The 13,295-nt window shown below is 37.6% G+C and overlaps 1 protein-coding gene across 3 annotated transcripts in view; it reads right to left on the bottom strand.

Annotated features, from left to right (window-relative positions):
- Window positions 1-212: 212 nt before the first annotated feature.
- The window catches only part of ABCD3 (ATP binding cassette subfamily D member 3), an 86,890-nt gene continuing 73,807 nt past the window's right edge, over window positions 213-13,295 (bottom strand). For 2 of the 3 annotated variants that reach the window (XM_007468111.1, XM_007468112.1), the window contains 3 exons: window positions 6,821-6,925; window positions 3,812-3,868; window positions 1,629-1,706 (listed from right to left, as the gene is read on the bottom strand). In XM_007468111.1, coding sequence (XP_007468173.1) covers window positions 1,629-1,706; window positions 3,812-3,868; window positions 6,821-6,925 — 240 coding nt within the window. Of the gene's footprint in view, window positions 1,707-3,811; window positions 3,869-6,820; window positions 6,926-13,295 lie in introns of all 3 variants that reach the window. The other variant, XM_007468110.1, reaches the window with a different exon arrangement.

Genomic DNA, 13,295 nt, shown 5'->3' with positions numbered 1-13,295 from the left:
AAGTACACTGAAGGTTTTTTCCTGGCTTTTCTAAAGAAGAAATTCATTCCATTAAAACCACATTTGACAAAAATTTTTTAAAAAGAGATATTGGATGCTAAAAGGGCTTTCTGAATGTTTATTTTTGTATTTTTCAAGTCAAGACTGTATAACTCTGTATGAACTACCTAGGATTTATATACCAGAATAAAAAGAACAAGCAAAGGTTGTACAGGATATCTGATTCTTTTTTAATCTGAACAGAAAATAAGTAAGTATACAAGTTTGCTAAAGAGAAGTGGTAAAAATTGAATGTTATGTATTATGGAATCAGTACATCAAGTTTTAACTTTGGTAGTCAGTGATTCTTATAGTTAATTCTGCAAAAAAAAAACCCAAACCAGTTATGCAGAAACAAGAATATAAAAAGCCCCTTTCTGAATCCCAGTTTGATAAAACTGATTTCATATCCAGCTTACTGATAATACTCAATTTCAGTTCTCCCTGTGCAAATAATACACATAGTCATTAATGGTGGTCTGGTGAGATGAAATTGATTTCTCGTAGAATATAGTTCAACATAATGACCCAAATACAAAAAAGTTATTAAAGAGTCACAGAGATAAACCAGTGCCTTAGGAAACATAATTCATTCATGTGCATAATTTTATAACATATTTTTTAAACATAGAATCACAGTCAAAGACAGTGATAATAACATTGCATACTCAGTGCCTTACTTCATGTCGTACATTCCTATGGCTCATCTGGAGTTTAACACCATGTAACCACCACACTTCTAATGAATGGGCTCCTAACATATACAAATCCATCCAATTCTTTAAAAATTCTAAAAATCTTATAAGACCTTGAGCTTGACATGTAAGGACTTTGTGTTTTCATATCCCATCACTGAGAAGATTAGGTGTGAAACACAGTAACCATCCCCTGTAAGCAAGACTGCACATATACTTTTGTTGCATCACCACAAATAACCCTCAAAACAACTCAATAATGAAGATTGCGAGGGGCACATTTATTATTTAGCCAAAGAAAATCCAAACGGCTTTCCTGGATTCAAATGTACCCCAAGACATAAGCAAGGAATGAGTATAACTGTGGCAGCTAAAGACATCTGCCACAGGGTAATAAAGGCCATTATGTCAAGATGTACATTTTGATAATACACTGTGATTTGTTTGTTTCCCACTATCATGGGGCACAAGAAAATGAAACTCAAGACTATCTTGTTAGAACAGGACAAGTGATGACCCTAGTTTTAAATAGGGTTCTTCACTGAAGGAAAAGATAGAGCCATAAAAGTCAAAGTAGCTGACTTCAAATGGTTTACATCCCAGGATGAATCAGGTTACACTGATTTAAGCCCAATTTAATTTAGGCAGGTTTTTAACCACAAGAATAAGGACATTCTTAGTACATATTAATAATTAAACCAACATATACACAATTAGCAATATCCTATATAATATTAAATGTTTCAACAACTTATTTGTGATTATTTTATATCTAGTTAATTTGTTGTTTTGTTTAAAAAAACAAGCTCAACTTTATTTTACAATGTACTTTGTATTTCTAATTGTATTGTGTAATTATTTCATTGAAGGTGGTTCAATACAGTTCTCTGGATTCTAAGAGCCAAACTCAACTGTATCTTCTGTTATCTGTTTGAATTCATAATTGCCTCTGCCATCCATATGCAGGTAGTACTACGGGAAAGAAGGGGGGAAAACATCAATAACTGAGAATCTCCTTTTTGTGAGGAATTTATGTAGAGGTTATTATACAAGAAAATGATTGAAAATAATTATTTTAAGCTACTAAAATCTTCAAAAGTTTATACTCAGAAATGCATACCATTTTCCAAGGAAAGACTAAAAGAAGATGTCCGCTCTTTTTAAAAGGAGCCACAATATACATCTGCTTGTAGTGGATATAGTACTTTCCATTAAGAGAACTAAAAGACCAGACTTCCTTATTATTATTTTTTTCCTTATTATTTTAAAGGAACCAAATCTGTAAGCATCCCACAAATTAGAAAGCTTCTACCACTCCACAACCAACAATCTGATCTACAGAGGTGCAAGTGCACTAAGTGCAAGCCTGTCGTATAGGACAGCCACTAAAATACTTACTTTAGCTGGTTTCCCAGATCAGCTCAGAACCTCTAACTTAAGGCTTTTTGTTCATTTGTTCTTTGACTTAGCAGAGGAGGATGAGAACGAGAGAGTGAGCTCAAATATTTCATCCTCTGAAGATGCTTAGGACAGCAGTTACAAAGCCTTCCATTTTATTTAGTGGTTTTTTGTTTACAGAAAAGACTTTTGTTTTTCCATTTTCTATATTGTTATTTTTAAGCTATTCTGGACTCTTTAACATTGCAGTTCTTTGTGTTACCCCTCCTTCACATGACCACTGGCCTGATGGTTATTTTGATAACTGTCTACACACCTCCAGGAGAAGAGGAGAGGGGAAACCCAAGTCCTTTCACTGTCCTATGGCTGTAATGTTTATGAACTTCTGAGAAAACACGAAGGCTTGGGTATACTTTAAACTGCTTTGATTTCTAGTTATTTAGTTTTTCATTCAATTCATGAAAATGGGCAAATTATAATATGTCATTAAGATAATAAAAGTATCTTTAAAAGTCAACAGCTATATAGAACTTCATTACGGTTTATTAAGAACTTTCATACAGGCTACCTCTTTGATCCTCACAGTAATCTATGAGACAGTAAGGCAAGGATCAATACTTTATTATACGAAGGAAGCAATTAATGCCAGAAACAGTGATGCCTGAACCCAGGTTTTCTGACTTCAAATCCCATGCTCTTCATTTAACCATTTATATACACTATCATCTAAACCGTAAGGTTCTTGAGTGTAAGGACAGTACTCTGTATCCCTCATGACACTTAGCCCAGTATCTGGTTAAAAAGATAATCAATCAAGTATGTATTTTATGGGACAAAACACCCTTACCATGTTCCAGTTTTTCTCAACCCTTTTCTGTATCATTTAGGAAGGAAACAAAGGAAAGAAGAGAAGAGGGAAGGGAGAAAGAAAGAAAGGATGGAAGGAAGGAAGGGGGGGGAGAGAGGAAGGAAGGAAGGAAGGAAGGAAGGAAGGAAGGAAGGGAGGAAGGGAGGGAGGGAGGGAGGGAGGGAGGGAGGGAAAAGAAAAGGAAAAAAAAGAGGAACTAAGCTGGGTTTATTTTTAGGGTTTATTTTACATTAAGAGTTGAAGAGAACTGCCATACTATGGCACTGCTGGAGCACCTGTACCTATGTAAACCTCACTGTAATATCTTTGTAAATTATAGTGACCAGCTAATGAATTCTGTTTATTACAGCGTGATGACAAATATAGCTGACATTATACAGTTTCCTCTTTGTAGTCCTGATCTCTACTGAAACTGTCTCTAAACCTTTTGCTACCTGATCCTTCTTAAAACTTTCTCCTCCTGTCAATACAGAATGGTAAGAAAAAGTTTGTTTGGCCATAGTTGTGATAAGATTATGCACATTTTAGTCAGTTATTATACAACAGTCATTTATAAAGCTGGAGAACCACTAACTGGTTCTCTAATATCTATCATATATAACAAGGGACTGTTTACATATATTGTAGCTTTCAAAATTAACTACAATAATATTTATGAAAATCCTGTTTTATAAAAATGAATTAGAATCACCTTTTCCCCTTAAGTTATATAGTTATAAGGGAATATACACCAAGAAATCTAAAACCATAATCACCTGAATTCATATATGAAAATAAACTCTCACTATACCATTCAATAAGAAATACAAACCTCATGGTGTTTCCAAAGAGACTTTCTATGTGACACAGTGAAGAGGGTAATGCCAACCTAATACAAGGAAAATGATTTAGGTTCACATCAACAACACAGAGTCACAAATTAAACTAGTCTATATAATTTAAGCTGTTAAGATGACTGTCTTCAGTAGCTATAGTTAAAAATCAATGCCAAAGAGAAAAAACTGTAACTGATGCCAAATGTTTAAGGTAAAGCAAAGTACAGGCCATTGACCACATAATAAAAACTAACAAGTATCAATAGAATCTTTAAGGAAAAAAAACTAAACTAATAGGTACTAGCTTAATTAAGTGTATTATATTGTTTTGGGCAGGAAATATATATCCTAGCACATTTTATATTTTATTGTGAAAAATATATGAAAAGAGTATAAAGGTGGTAAAAGTAGCAAAAAGTCAAAAACAAGAAAATTAAATCAATATAGTACTGCCTACAGTAAATTTGTTTTTCAAATACAGGGTCATAATCTTTTATTGGAAACCCTTATTTTGGAATGTCTTAGAATTCAGACTTTGGAAAAGTGGTATTTACCACCCCCAGAGGGTTCTGAGGCAGAATTCTGAAATCAAACACATCAATGCTTCTGCAACAACACATATGGACATGAACATTCAGTGAGATAAATAAGAGCCTAAAAATCTTCTGTTAGTTCAGGCCAGGTCTGGCTACCCAGTGAGCTTGCTACAAAATAATGAAAAATCTTTTGGTTTTACAAGCTTACTGGATTTCAGACTGTGTATCAGGATTTATAGATTGTTCTTTAAATTTTCAAAACAACACTAAGAGATATAGCTAGTTGCTCTGGATCAGTGATTCTCAACCAGGGAGGGGAGGCAGGGGACTTTGTCCCATAGGGGACATTTGGCAAGGTCTTTTTTGATTGTTGCAACTGAGAGTGCTACAGAAGTCTAATGAGTAGAGGTCAGAAATGCTGCCAAACATCCTATAGAGGACAGCCTCCCACAACTAAGAGTCATCCAACCCACAATGTCAATAGTGCTGAGATTGAGAAACCTTGCTATAGATCAGTGTTTCTCAAAATGGATCTCTCGAGGCTGAGATACATGCTAAGGTAGCCAGGAAATCTCCACCATGAGTTCCAATTTTTATATTCATTCTGATAATTAAAAAGAATTTTGAGTAAGTATGTTCTTCTTATCACTTCTATCATGAGATTTAAGTGCCCAAGTTTGTGTTTACACTTCTGTTGGCACCAAGTGGTGACTTAAAGTGGTATCATTTAAAACTTTTAATGTATCATAAGTTTGGCTGCCATGGGAAAGGTTTTCAAACAGGTTAGGAACTGCATGACAAGTATACGGTCAGTTATTAATAAAACATATATTTCGATGGTACAACACATATCTGATTTTTGAAAGCTCACTTCAGATATTATTTCTCTTACAACTCTAAAATAACTGGATTAGATCTCAACTTAATGAAGGCATTCTTATAATAGAATTACTTAAGTCAAAATACGTAAGCAAAATTCAAAACATAAGATCTGGACCTCCTATTATTTTTGGACCTCAGATTAAACCTAAACCAGTGGTTTAGTTGCAGCAAAAAGTATCATAGGTCTCTCTAATGCTGCAGTTTTGAAACTGTGTTTTCAAGTTTTATCTGTACTTAATTTATAAGTTTATATTGGTTTTGTAGCTTTTGTAAATGAGTTTTAAGTTTAAGTTCATACTTAATTTCATGCTTATCCATATTCAAGTGCCATTACAGTAATACAATTTATCAACTGGGGGCTCCGTAAGAATTTTTTTCTTTTAAGTGGAATCTATACATAGGAGAATTGCATCCTTTGTGGGGATTTGCAGCCTACAGCTAGATATAAGAGGAAACTGCATGGACAAAATTACCAGCAAAGTGCCTCTAAATCACTAATCAAGTAGAGACTATGTGGTTTTATGTGTAAGAGATTCCACAAACGCCTCTAATGCCTATAAATCTGAAAATATGTATGGACAAATGGATAAAAAATTATAAATGATTGAAACTGATTAAGAACAGAAAACCATTAAAGAAATAAAATCAGTAGCTATAAAATCTTCCTAAAAGATGAATGTAGCAAATTTATTCCTTCATCATTATGCCAATTCTTCTCAAACTTTAATGTGCATTTGAATCATCTGGGGGTTTTGTTAAAATGCAGGCTCTGGTTTACTAGTAGGGCTTGAGACTGCATTTCTAACAAGCTCCGAGGCGATACTGCCGCTGCTGAGCTATGACCACACTTTGAGCAGAAGGGATTGATACTGTATATATGCATCGCGACTTTTTATATTTATTGTGAACTCCTAAAGAGCAGTTACAAAATGTTAAAAGACTCCTGAATTCATTTGCTTACACTGAAACTCTAAAACAGTTAGGATACACTGCTCTTGTTCTCAAAATCCAACGCAAGTATAGATGATGGTGACAATTCCTCACAGGAAAAAAAAACAAACAAAAAAACTGAGATTACTGAATAATTACTTAAAGAATGGAACCAATGTAGACAGCCTCAGAAAAGGCTACTAAAAGAAGCCTTGGTAAAATACTGGCCAGGCCAGAGAAAAAAATGGATAAATTAAAAGTTGCCAAATAATTACTATCGAATTTTTTTAATTAAAATTTTTTTTTACTTTTTGAATTTTCTTTATAAAAAAACAAATGATATTTAGGTAAAGTTGATGGAACAAATTAAGAAAATATCAGTTTACTAACTCTGAGTATAGAGAATGAGTTAAAAGGAAAATAAATGTAAACATTTATTTTATATCTAATACACAGCTAAAAAGAATTATATTCAGAATTCATTGATTTTTTTTTTTTTACTCATATCTATTAATTATCAGTTTAAAATATTAAAGCAAGATATCAGCCTATGATAGTAATTTTGTCACTTTATAACTTGGAATCTTCTCTTTGGGTAGATATTTGGTTGGACACAGAGTAAACTGAAAGGGGGGACTGAGAATTTATCACACTTACCTTTCGACAATGACTGTAAATGTAGTCTTCCACATCCACACTAACTGCACTTGTGCATTCATCCAAAATAGCAAACTGGGGCTTATGATAAAATAATCTTGCCATCTGAAGCATAAAAAGAAATATTCTGTATAATCATTTAGAGAGCTAAAATTAATATGCGAAAATACATTTACTTTACATTAAATACTCATTTACAGTCTTCTAAAGCAAAGATGAATTATTCTAACTCAAAAAATCTAGGGCTTCCCTGGTGGCGCAGTGGTTGAGAGTCCACCTGCCGATTCAGGGGACACGGGTTCGTGCCCCGGTCCGGGAGGATCCCACATGCCGCGGAGCGGCTGGGCCTGTGAGCCATGGCCGCTGGGCCTGTGTGTCCGGAGCCTGTGCTCTGCAATGGGAGAGGCCACAACAGTGAGAGGCCCGCGTACCGCAAAAAAAAAAAAAAAAAAAAAAAAAAAAAATCTACTTCTCAGAAGCAAAAACAATATAAAGAAACCTGATTGTTTTTATTATCTTCTGGAACAAAGGGAAAAATGTCACACATGGGAAATATTGTTAAGAGTAAAGCAAAAACTTAAGACTGATGGGAGATGAAGTTGAATTTTAAACTAGTATTAAAGAAAGCTCTCTAAAAAAGGTTAGTGGGTACACTTTTTGATGAAATCTTAGAATTCAGACTATAGATGACTCATGAAAAAACTGACTATTTTTAAACATTTTGTTGCTAAAGTAATGTCAATAATATGTTGCCAATTAATATTCCCACCAACAGTGTTTGAGTGTACCTGTTGTATATATCCCTGTGGTCAGTATTGGGCATGCTCATTTTTAAAAGGCTGTGCTAATTTTGTACGTGAAAATTAACATCAAGGTTATTATAGCTTACATCTCTTTGATTAGCAGTAATGCTGAACATTTTGCTGTTTGTTTTCCATATGTATCTTATTTTCTGGGAATTATTTATTCTGATCCTTTGTCTAACAGATACTCCAAATTGTCATCTGCTCCTAACAATGATCTCCATGTTGCATGACCAATGGACACTTTCTATCCTTGCCCAATTTATCTTCTCTGCAACATTCAACGCAGGTGACAAGTCCCTCCTTCTTGAGAAAGTGAGAGTGAAACCATGGTTTTAAGTTTCTTTCCATTTCTTATGCTGTTTTCTCAGTTTCTTTTTTTTTTTTTTGCGGTACGCGGGCCTCTCACTGTTGTGGCCTCTCCCGTTGCGGAGCACCGGCTCCGGACGCGCAGGCTCAGCGGCCATGGCTCAGGGGCCCAGCCGCTCCACGGCATGTGGGATCTTCCCAGACCGGGGCACGAACCCGTGTCCCCTGCATCGGCAGGCGGACTCTCAACCACTGCGCCACCAGGGGAGCCCGTGTTTTCTGTTTCTTTTCCAGCATTTTCTCTTTCACTTGACCCCATTAAATGTTGAGGTCCCTGAGGGTTAATTCCTAGGTCCTCTCCGCTTTTTCCTACGTTGTTTCTCTCTGAGTGATCTCATCAAATCTCATGATTTCAAATATTATTTACATTTGTAAACTCTCTATATATCTCCCTCACCCATACTCCTCTTCTAATTTCCAAACTAATACATAAAAATTCCTATTTGAGCTTTCTATTTGGATATCTTACAGGACTCGCAGACTTTAAACATCTAAAACTCAACGGATTTTCTAGATTTTCCCCTTAAATCCATTCATCCATTTCCCCCACCCCATCCTGAACATTTCAGAAATGAAGCTATCAAACAGGTGCTCAAGCTAGAAAGCTGTGAGTCCTCCTTGATCTTTCCCTTCCCCTCCCCGCCATTTTTAGTCCATTCAAGTCAGTCCTGTGGACCCTACTCACTTTCCCCCAGCTCACAATCATGTCCTTAGCCCAGAGCATAATCCTCTCCTGCCTGGACGACCACAAATAGCCTCCTGCTTCCTCTTTTGCACCTCTTTAACCCATTCCCCATGTAACCAGAGAGGATCTTCCAGAAACGTAACAGAGAATTTCATTCTTCTGCTTAAAACCCTTCAGTAAGTTCCCATTTCACTTAGAATAAAATTCAAACTCTTTACCATGGTCTACAAGGCCCCGTACAACCTTATTACTACTCACTCTCTAATTTCAACATTCCAGCCACCCTCTCCTCTCAACTACCAGGACACAATGTGTCACAGGTCTTACAGGCTTAGCACATGTCACTTTCCTTATGTCTCAAACGCCTTACTCTGCTCCTTGCATCTTTCAAATTTCTGCTTAATGTCACCTTCTCAGACAAACCTACCCTGATCCCTTTCTCCAATCCAAGTGGATCCCTTCTGTAACATCTCTGCAGCTCTTCACATACTGTAAATTGTATGTTGTCTGTTTCTTTGTCTACCCCTTAGGCTATAATATTAGCAAAAGCCGAGACTCCACTTTAATCACTACTGTACACCCAATACCTGTATAGTATAGGAAACATTCAAATATTTGATAAATGAATGACTAAAACATAAAAACAGCTTTCTTGGGGTTTATATCTTATTTATAAGAGGTGTGAGGGAGGGGAAGCAGCAAGGACAGACCATCAAGAAGTTCAGCTGTGCAGAGAATGCAAGGTATAGGCTACATGGGACCTTTGGTTAAGGCAGAGTTTGCTTTTTAGATCACAGAGACCTGAAAATATCTAAGAGGACTAGAAGAGATTAAATATGGGGGGCGGGTGTCGGAGGGAGTGCATAACTGAAGGAGAGGGATGTGATAAAGTTGGAGGAGGGAGGGTCCAAAAGCACAGATGGAGACATTTAGCCTTTCTCAAGAGGAAGGATGACATATCCTCCACTAACAGTGGGAGCAGGGAGGTCAGGACAGCCCAGTGCAAAGTTATTAAGAGGAGTGATTATTTGAAGGCATTCCACAAATGCCCCTCCTCTGTGTTCCCATGCAATGCTTTGTATACCTTCGTCACCACACTTAGCACATTATATGGAAATTTTCTCATCATGTGTCTTTCTCTCTCCCTCTATGCAGTCAGCTACTCGGTTTCTCAATACAAGGAGATTTTGGAGTATATGAACTCTGCAGTCATACTGCTGACTGAGCATGACAGGCCACTCCCACCCCCCACCAGCTTTAACATTTCCTAAATATCTTTGCCTGGCAAGCCACTTAACTGTTCTACATTCTATTTCCTCTGTGAAATGGGACACTCACAGCTCTCATCTCACAGGACTATGGCGAGAATGAAATGAGATAACCTGTGTAAAGTGCTTGGCATACTGCCTATCGCCTATTTAGCACTCAATAAAAATTAAAAGTCATGTAACTGAAATAACAGCATCTCTTTTTTCTTTAAGAAGTAGGAGGGGGCTTCCCTGGTGGCGCAATGGTTGAGAGTCCGCCTGCCAATGCAGGGGACACGGGTTCGTGCCCCGGTCCGGGAAGATCCCACATGCCGCGGAGCAGCTGGGCCCGTGAGCCATGGCCGCTGAGCCTGCGCGTCCGGAGCCTGTGCTCCGCAACGGGAGAGGCCACAACAGTGAGAGGCCCGCGTACCGCAAAAAAAAAAAAAAAAAAAAAGAAGTAGGAGGAGTTATTCTGCTGAGAGTGGTGGAGTAGGTAATGGGGTAGAAAGCCTGAGACTGGTAGTTTTCAAATGATTATCATGAAAAATGAGACAGAGGGACAAAAATCAGTAATAGGATTGCCAAGCCATGCTGTGTGTGAATCCCTGTAAGACTGGAAACCATGGAAGTGTAGTGCCACCAATCCATCTTATTCTCTGATTTTTTTCCAGCGGTGCTCAGAAGCCAACGTACAGAGATGCCAAGGCAAACAACTGCTCTTGGATTGGTGTTTAAATAATATGAGAAAACAGAAAGTGGGGAAGGAAGTTAAGGGGAAGGGATCATTTGTTCATTCCTTTAAGAAATATCTCCTGTGTACCTCCTATGTTCTAGGCCCTGGATTGTTAAGTCTGTGCTGGACAGGAAAGAAGGTAGTCAAAAGGGAACTGAACAATTATAGAGAAGGAATGGGTCAATATTAGAGAGACCTCAGTGAGTTTGAAGAACGGGGACAGCTGCCAATTAGGTAAAAGAAAAAGAATTAATTACAAAAATGAATTTAAAAAGACACTAAAAATCTTATGACAGTGGTATGTCTGGTAAGGTGGTTTGGGCCTTTCTTTACACTTTTATAAATATTCCAACTTTTCGATCATATATACTTTTTCATAATTCAATATAAAAAAAACATCACTAAAGAGGAAGAGCCAGAACAGAAGAGTAGAAATAAGACAGCCCAATTTATGATATTAGGTGGAGCAACCCTGGCTGATGTTTGGACCAGGGTTGGACTAGCTGATGGCTTGACCCAAATGGGTACAATGGGGGAAAAAGACATGTCACTTGAGACTTCAAGGCACAGTGAGAGAAGAAAACTGGTCAGACAGTTCACCTGCACATTGAAGGCCATATACTGTAATGTACTGGTTAAGAGCAAGAGTTCTGGGGTCAGACTCACCTGCACGTGGATCTCAGTTCTGCCATGCAGCAGCTGTTTGGTATCAGTAAGCTGCTTAAGTTCTCCAAGTCTTTCCCTCATCTGTACCTTACTTCACAGGGCTCTTGGGAGAATTAAATGGGACCTGCCATTCCAAACCAATCTTTCCCTCATCAATATTCTAGTGCATTTTCTTTGTAACTATCACTGAAGACTGTCTGCCTGGTATCACAATTAAAGGAGCATATCTGGCTCTCCTAGATTATAAAGGCAGGCACCTAGCTAAGTGCCTTGCACAGAATAGATTCTTAGCTAATCCTAAACTCTGTGGCAAGCATACCATAATTAATTTTTTTGCTGTTAAAATAATGGAATAATATTTCCCCCTATATTTATGTTGATATTTTTCAAGGGACTTTTAGAAATGTGCTCACCAGATCTCCCTTTATTCAGTAGTTTTAGTCCATTCCCGCAAATTCAAATCCTGATTCTCCTTACCTAAGAGTTCCTTTGGTTCATCTGTTTTATACCAACCTTCACTCTTACAGATTCACTGTTTTGGTTAAACCTTTCAAGTCTGTTCTTCCTAAAAACTATAATTTTTATAATTTATAAATTATAGGTTTTTATAATTTATAAAAATTATGTCTTCTCTTCCCATCAACTTTTTACTTTGAAAATTTTAATCCTACCAAAAAAATGAAAGAATAAAATGAATACACATACATTCTCCACCCAACTTCAGCCATGTTAATATTTATTGCATTAGCCTTTTCTATCTTCCTCCAAACCTTTCTAAAGTAGCAAAACAATACGCTCTCTTTTAAACTTCACATTCAATTCTCCAAATATTGGCCTATACAGAACACACCCTGTCAAGGGCTTGGCCATGCAACTGTGTTACAGATGAGCTCTCCCCATTTCCCAGCTCTATCATGGTTCATCTAGCTTTACAGGGTTTCTTCCCCCACTCCCTATTCTTCCAAAATAACCTCTCACACCTCTAGGCATACCCTTAAATTTCGTTATCTTCTAATAAAAACTACCCTCTGTGTAACATTTATACCACACATATAGAATTCCTTAGTTTAAGCAGATTTATTTTTCTTTCTGAGTCTCCATTGGGTCCACTTGTGAATCTTGCCTTATCCTTCCATTTTCTTTGAAGTCACAGTATAGGAATTTAAATTAGTTTTCTTGAATTGCAGTTATTTCTGTAGGCATCTTCTAAACTGATTCCAGAAATGCTCAATCACTTTAAATTCTCACGCCTTGGGCTTCCCTGGTGGCGCAGTGGTTGAGAGTCCGCCGGGTTCGTGCCCCGGTCCGGGAAGATCCCACATGCCATGGAGCGGCTGGGCCCGTGAGCCGTGGCTGCTCAGCCTGCGCGTCCGGAGCCTGTGCTCCGCAACGGGAGAGGCCACAACAGTGAGAGGCCCGCGTACCACAAAAAACAAACAAACAAAATCTCACGCCTTCAGCCCAATTTCCACTTTGAGTATGGCTGATATCTCTCTTCTCTTTCGTTTATGATTCATTCATCACTCTAGATTAATCTCACTAGCCAGACAAATCACAATATTAAGTTGATATTAAGTTCGTATAGAATGGGTATGATCTGGAGAAAAACAACATGCAAAACAATCAGGGAATAGGAGGTAACTGAAAGGTAGAATATAACCTGGAGATAAACAGTAAGCAATTCTGAAATAAGTCCATTCTTCTGCTATCTTTCCTTGGCTACAGTTTTCTCTAATTTCCACAAGGTTATAACACTCCCTCACCAAAAATTTCCTCTGGATCTGCTCAAACTATGGTATGTCTAGTTAGAAAATGACTCCCTAAAAGTTATCCCCCTTGCGACTTCCCTGGTGGCGCAGTGGTTAAGAATCCGCCTGCCAATGCAGGGGACATGGGTTCAATCCCTGGTCTGGGAAGATTCCCACATGCCATGGAGCAACTAAGCCCATGCACCAAAACTACTGAATCC

The sequence above is a fragment of the Lipotes vexillifer genome, unplaced genomic scaffold (genome assembly GCF_000442215.2).
Source record: "Lipotes vexillifer unplaced genomic scaffold, Lipotes_vexillifer_v1.1 scaffold905, whole genome shotgun sequence".
Taxonomy (NCBI): Eukaryota; Metazoa; Chordata; class Mammalia; order Artiodactyla; family Lipotidae; genus Lipotes; species Lipotes vexillifer.
The sequence above is the reverse complement of the archived record's forward strand: the minus strand, read 5'-3'. Positions and strand labels throughout refer to the sequence as shown.